This window comes from Acipenser ruthenus, chromosome 37 (genome assembly GCF_902713425.1).
Source record: "Acipenser ruthenus chromosome 37, fAciRut3.2 maternal haplotype, whole genome shotgun sequence".
Taxonomy (NCBI): Eukaryota; Metazoa; Chordata; class Actinopteri; order Acipenseriformes; family Acipenseridae; genus Acipenser; species Acipenser ruthenus.
The window spans coordinates 4889249-4896740 of record NC_081225.1 but is presented as its reverse complement, the minus strand read 5'-3'; the positions used below and the strand labels follow the sequence as shown (position 1 = coordinate 4896740).

Sequence of the window (7492 nt, the reverse complement as noted above, 5' to 3'; positions counted from 1 at the left end):
CAACCGAGCTGCTCTCAATTACTTCATTCAACCCTTAACTAATCATTTGCCTAATCAGAGCCTTAAAATCATTTTAAACAGTTGGGTTTTCAAGTTAAGTATAAAATTGTATAAGGAACTTGAATCCTCCAACATGTTATAAGCTGAACTATTCAAAAAGTCAAATTAAGCAAATTATTAGTTAACTTAAGGTTACTGAACTTCTATCGCATCCACCTCTTCTGCAATACAAATCACAACTAAATCGGTTTCCATGATTTTTCTCTATGCTTTGCAGCTAATCTCCAAATCGTGTCCAAACTCCGGCTACACAGACCGTGACGTCAGACTCGCGTCTGCAATCTAGCCGTCAAAAAAGTATCGTGAACGCAGCCTTAGCAAAGTCTGCGTATGGTGAACGCACCCAATGTGTTTATAAAAAAACATAATAAACAGCGGAACAGAAATGGGACGAGTGAAATTAACAGGATTGTTACACATTGGTGAAAAAAAGCGAGTGCCTTATACAGCAGTGCTATGAATATGTTAGGCCCTGTCTACACTACATAACCGATCTCGAGAACCGTACTCGAAACCGCTTTTAATTAATCCAGCTCAAAGCGTCCACACTGAAGTACCGTTTCATGTTTAGTCAGGCTTAATGCGTCCACACACCTTTAGAATAGTTCAGTTACAATTCCCAGCAGCGCAACGAACCGTGGAAATGAATACGATAGTATCCCACCATGCACTGTATTTTATTTTAACAGAGGTCCATATTGCATAAATTAAATAGAACCAGTATTGCGGAAAAAAGTAAATCCGAAAACACACAGTAGGGCTTGAAGTTTTCAGGTTTTACTTTAATCAGGTGAAGTCCCTTTAAACAAATTGAGCTGATTCTGTTTTATAATTAAACTCAGAAAAAGCTGTTAATTACAAAATAATCTTTGTTTTTACCTTCATATCTTGCCTGAGCCTAATTCTGGTCCTTTTGATTTTATTTCAAACAGAGCTGACAAATTACGTGATTTGTTCATCCCCGGTCCTACTTTTAACACGCATTTCATTTTTGTAGTCGCCTAATTTAACGTTGTGTTTTTGTTATTTTCCCCACTAGTTTAACAGAGATGTCCTGTAAGATTTTTTGAAGCATAAAAATGAATATCTACTGCGGAGTGTACACTGATAGCAAGTCCTTCAGGCGCCTGCTCTGAGTATTTCGCCAAACACACCACAAAGCATTTGGGGATATTGGAGGATACACAATAAAATGTAGTTCGGTATTGCAGCGTCCACACTTCTGATAAACCGCACTACCTGATGCGATCTAATTAGAACCGGACTCGAGGCTACCTCCTGAGGCGGTCTCGAGTCCGGTATTAAATGCTGCGTAGTGTGGACACAAACCGTATTTAGCACTTTTAAGCCGGTTTAAATGCAACTAATACGGTTTAAAGGCATAGTGTGGACAGGGCCTTATATGTAACCCCTCACTAATTACACCACTGGTGTTAACACACAACTTCATTACCGGTATTTCATTTCATTATTACCCTAATATCCTAGTTCCAAACCTAATATTGATTTCAGACAAATTGTATAGTTGTGCAAATAATTGCAGACACACGTATAGTTGTGTAAATTGGGAGGAATAAGTTCATGTAATTTTAGCAGGGTTGTGTTTGTAGCTGAGACCTGAGACTCAATGAAAAAATCCTGGAGACCAGTTTATGAGCGACTTTAGTATTTGTATATTGAACATTATTGTCGGATAGTGAAGCTTGTACTGTATCAAAGCCACAGTTTGTCGACCCAGGGGACTTTTTGATCTGAAAAAAGAAACAAGGACCAGGGGTTAAAATGGAGATTAGATAAAGGGGCATTCAGAACAGAAAATAGGAGGCACTTTTTTACACAGAGAATTGTGAGGGTCTGGAACCAACTCCCCAGTAATGTTGTTGAAGCTGACACCCTGGGATCCTTCAAGAAGCTGCTTGATGAGATTCTGGGTTCAATAAGCTACTAACAACCAAACGAGCAAGATGGGCTGAATGGCCTCCTCTCGTTTGTAAACTTTCTTATGTTCTTTAGAACTCAGAATGAAATGAGCAGGCGTGAGTAGAAAGTGGTAGTCAACCACACATTCTTATCACTTTATCATGATCTTCACTACATGTCTATGCACGGTGCATTTATTTTAAATATAGTACATGTCTTCCTTATGATAGATTATGTTAATAAATTATAATTCAATTGACAGGTTATGTTGAATTATTTCTGAACGCTTTTCTCAATTTGTCTCTCTTGGTGAAGCACCGCGAGAGTTTTGTTTTCAAATCTCGCGGGATGTCACTGATGAAGATGGCGGCGGAAGGAGAGGCGGGTTGTGTTCCTGTACGAACAGAGAGTCCAGATGGGTAAGTTGTGATCAAACTGGAGTGATTCTGCGTAGATGAAGGCAATTATATGTGAAATAAAAAAAGGGCTGGTTATTTGCTGGATAAATGGGGATCAAGGCTGGAGCGTATGAACACAATACATTTGCAACTGAAAGAAATGAATGAAATTGCAAAAAATAAGGCTACCTGTATTGTCATAAAAACGTGAAATAAAAGCAATATTGTTATATTATTATAGGAGAACAGTACGAGGAGGCTGCAATTATTCATAACGTCTTTTTCCTATGCACTGTGAATAAGCTGTATAATCTGTTTGCTTATGGTAAGTTATTTTAGCAAAGGTCTATCGGTTACAAAGCATGGTGCTGCATTACTTTCTAGATTGTTAGGTTACAGCTTCAGTTAAAAGCTTAATTTTCACATGTCGTTCATCTGACAGTAGTAAACCTAACACGTTTAAGTCGCATGCATTTTCAATTCCTGTTCGTACTGTATTCTGTACATCGTATTTGTTCTTGTAATGAATGTTAACACAACCTGCTGATACTAAAAAGAAAGATTATCTTGTGCAACATACAGGCTAGTTTGCCTTGGTTGAAATGATACATGGTTTCAATTGTATGAGAGAAATCGTCACCTCTTCTGTGTGTGTGTGTGTGTGTGTGAGAGTGGTTATTGATTATGTGTGTAAATGGAATATCGAAAAATAGTAATCTATTTGCTTGACAATGTACATATATACATGAGAGAAATTATTACATGTATTGTATAATAGTTTTAAGTATAGGTAGAGGATATATTAATCAATTTTTTTATGTGGCCATAATGTTTTGAATCTTTTTCTTCATTCATTCCAGTGAGGCTGCTTTAGGTGACTTGTCAGCAATTATGGACACAGAATCTTCCAACGGGAAAGAAGCCATGGTAAGTTCCAGTTACTGTTTTACATTTGCCATCTATCTGTTTGGTGGAGCACTCACACAGTAACAGTTGCAGTAAAAAAGGAAGTTAGAAAGGCCAAGAGGGAGATGGAAATCAATATTGCTAAGGGGGCTAAAACCAATTCCAAAATGTTTTTCCAATATTATAACAGCAAGAGAACATTCAAAAGAGGAGGTTAAATGTCTAAGAGACACAAATGGCAAAATCATAGATGAAGAAAAAAAATAGCAAATATATTAAATTATTACTTTTCACAGGTTTTTACAAAGGAGGACACGGACAACATGCCCCACATGTCGACCTGTTCCTATCCAATTTTAAATAACTTTAGCATAACAGAGGCAGAAGTGTTAAAGGGACTAGGAGCTCTTAAAATAAACAAATCCCCTGGGCTGGATGAGATCCTCCCAATAGTACTCAAAGAAATGAAAGAAGTTATTTACAAACCGCTAAACAAGATCATGCAACAGTCTCTTGACACGGGTTGTACCGACAGACTGGAAAATAGCAAACATAATACCGATCCACAAAAAGGGAGACAATGCCGAACCAGGTAACTACAGACCAATAAGCCTGACTTCTATTATATGTAAACTTATGGAAACTATAATAAGATCCAAAATGGAAAATTACCTATATGGTAACAATATCCTGGGAGTCAGTCAGCATGGTTTTAGGAAAGGGAGATCGTGTCTAACTAACCTACTTGACTTTTTTGAGGATGCAACATTGAAAATGGATAATTGCAAAGCATACAACATGATTTATTTAGATTTTAAGATAGCTTTTGACAAAGTCCTGCATAAAAGATTAATTCTCAAACTAAACGCAGTAGGGATTCAAGGAAATGCATGCACATGGATTAGGGAGTGGTTAACATATAGAAAACAGAAAGTACTGATTGGAGGAGAAACCTCAAAATGGAGCGAGGTAACCAGTGGTGTACCACAGGGATCAGTATTATGTCCTCTGCTATTCCTAATCTACATTAATGATTTAGATTCTGGTATAGTAAGCAAACTTGTTAAATTTGCAGACGACACAAAAATAGGAGGAGTGGCAAACACTGTTGCAGCAGCAAAGGTCATTCAAAATGATCTAGACAGCATTCAGAACTGGGCAGACACATGGCAAATTTAATAGAGAAAAGTGTAAAGTATTGCATGCAGGCAATAAAAATGTGCATTATAAATATCATATGGGAGATACTGAAATTGAAGAAGGGAACTATGAAAAAGTCCTAGGAGTTTATGTTGACTCAGAAATGTCTTCATCTAGACAATGTGGGGAAGCTATAAAAAAGGCCAACAAGATGTTCGGATATATTGTGAGAAGTGTTGAATTTAAATCAAGGGAAGTAATGTTAAAACTTTACAATGCATTAGTAAGACCTCACCTAGAATATTGTGTTCAGTTCTGGTCACCTCGTTACAAAAAGGATATTGCTGCTCTATAAAGAGTGCAAAGAAGAGCAACCAGAATTATCCCGGGTTTAAAAGGCATGTCGTATGCAGACAGGCTAAAAGAATTGAATCTATTCAGTCTTGAACAAGAAGACTACGCAGCGATCTGATTCAAACATTCAAAATCCTAAAAGGTATAGACAATGTCGACCCAGGGGACTTCTTTTGACCTGAAAAAAGAAACAAGGACCAGGGGTCACAAATGGAGATTAGATAAAGGGGCATTCAGAACAGAAAATATGAGGCACTTTTTTACATAGAATTGTGAGGGTCTGGAAGCAACTCCCTAGTAATGTTGTTGAAGCTGACACCCTGGGATCCTTCAAGAAGCTGCTTGATGAGATTCTGGGATCAATAAGCTACTAACATCCAAATGAGCAAGATGGGCTGAATGGCCTCCTCTCGTTTGTAAACTTTCTTATGTTCTTAATTGCAGTCAAAGAAATCCCTCATTAAAGATAGCACCCATGATCAGACTTTTTACATTGTAAAAATACTGTACTGTTTGGAGTCTTAACCCTCATCCAGATTACTCCTTTTTTTAGCCAAAGAGAAGGAGATGTGATGCCTTTTATTGGACTAACTAAAGAATAATTAATCACAAGCTTTCAAGACCTCAAAGGTCTGTTCATGTGAAAGTAGGAAAGAGAGACTGATGTTTACACAATTATAGCAAAACTCCTTTTTCAGCAAAATTGTATGCCGTTTATTATAACAATGTCTTATATTTTCAAAGGAAAATAACCTGGGTTTTGATTAGAGGCCACTTTATTTTAGCTAAGGGGCTTACCATGGTGAAGTCATGTGACGGGACAAGTATTTAAAAACTAGACCCGTTTACTATGCAAGTTAGCATGATGAGTATTAGTCCCTAGTTTAAATGCCAAATTACCATCCGCCCAATGTGTTTTTATCACTTAACTATAAAACACTGAAGGTTGGCCTTGGGGATCACAACCCTGTTATTGTGACTGTAAATAAGCTCATGCTTTTCTGCTGATCCTCAGTTATTGTCTTGTGTACAGGATGGTGCAGGCGACAGCTCTGAGGCCATGGACACTCGGACTGGATCGGTGGACGAGGAGAACGGCAGGCAGCTGGGAGAGGTGGAGCTGCAGTGTGGAATCTGTATGAAGTGGTTTACAGCCGACACATTCAGCATTGACACTGCGTATGTCTTAATGTTCTACTTTGAAAGTGCACAGAACACCCCATAGCTTCGCTACCAATTTCAGTGCCCTTCCCCTATATTGCATGTTGGAGAAACGTTGTGAAAGGGATATAGTGGAGGTGGCTGTAGTAAGTCATGAAACTTGCTAACATTATTTAGCTCATGAAAATATCAGTTTCTGGGGATATATGGGGGTGTCTGTCTATCTGTCCATCTGTATGTCACACTTACATGGGTGAAAGTGTTCCGTGCGTAGACGGAATTCCATCAAAAAGGCATCTCCCAGGTCCATTCCTATGATTTGTGTAGAAATGACAAATAAATCCTGGTGCTGGGGTATATATTTATCGCTGGAAAATTGTAAAATGTTTTCACACATACTTGATTTTTGTGACCTTTTAGAGTTTATTTTTTCTCCTGTTAAACTGTAACTTGATTGAGACCATAGGCGCCTAACCCATAGGGCACCGTGGAGGCAAATGATATATTTTGCCCTCTAATTTTTTTGCTCAGCGTATACACATTATTATTCTATGTTTTGTTGTGGTTTTGCCTTTTTAAACAGTTTAAAATGTAAAAAAAAAAAAAGGTTTGACAAAAACAAAATCCCACAATAAAACGCACCCAAGGGGGCTCCAGAGTGGCGCATCCAGTAAAGGCACTGCACATGGAGTGCAGGATGCGCCCTATAGTGTGGAGGCCATGATCCGTCCATGTAATAATAGTGGTGTAAAACAAGAAACAACTCTTGACTGTTCCTTCTGCAACTAGAGGTGCGCAAGGACACAGATACTGGTATATTGCGATATTCATCAGGCAGTACAATACCGATATTTTTGGTTAAACTGATTCAGGGAAACGTCTACTGGAAAATGTTGCCTATTATCTTGCGAGAATCACTTCCTGCAAGAACTTGTAATGCGAGCAGCGCTAACACAAAAGAAAATATGGTAGAAGCTCACAGATTTTGAGCTGCTAAATTCTGCAAAGCAAAGTTGTGTGGAATCATTTCCTAAGAAAAAAATCTAAAGGATGGCTGTATAGCATCAAACATTGTAGTATGTTGTTTATGCAAGGCTGAAGTAAAATATGCTGGCGGTACCACCAACCCTACATACAGTGGTGTAGTCCTACATCTTAAAGTACCGGAACGACAATTACAATATTTATTTTTTCGAGAAAAAAAAAATCATACAAGTTCATGTTTTATTTGTACATGGAACTTGAGGTAACATTTAACAGGTAATTCATGCGACTTTTAGGTTACTCCCCCTTGATCAGTGCTGCCATTTTTATTTTTCTATTGTCTTTGGTGGTTTGGTTATTTTTTTACTTTTTATCATGCATGTTTTTTCTATTCCTTTCGATTTGAGGTCATCTCCAGCGCTGAACTTCAATCACCACGATACATTGTATAGTATAACACCCCTGTCCTTTTTTCTGGAGTTCTGCGGCCAGTAAAATTATGAATCACACAAACACTCCGTTATTTTTTATTCATCACCAATTTAAACTGTATCACAGCAATTTGAATT

The 7492-nt window shown here is 37.9% G+C and overlaps 1 protein-coding gene across 3 annotated transcripts in view; it reads left to right on the top strand.

Moving 5' to 3' along the window:
* Window positions 1-2286: 2286 nt before the first annotated feature.
* The window catches only part of LOC117397908 (set1/Ash2 histone methyltransferase complex subunit ASH2), a 63323-nt gene continuing 58117 nt past the window's right edge, over window positions 2287-7492 (top strand). For 2 of the 3 annotated variants that reach the window (XM_059008599.1, XM_059008598.1), the window contains exons 1-3: window positions 2287-2399; window positions 3239-3305; window positions 5812-5957. In XM_059008599.1, the coding sequence (XP_058864582.1) occupies window positions 2329-2399; window positions 3239-3305; window positions 5812-5957 (284 nt within the window). In that variant the 5' untranslated portion in view covers window positions 2287-2328. Of the gene's footprint in view, window positions 2400-2425; window positions 2704-3238; window positions 3306-5811; window positions 5958-7492 lie in introns of those variants that run through there. The other variant, XM_059008600.1, reaches the window with a different exon arrangement.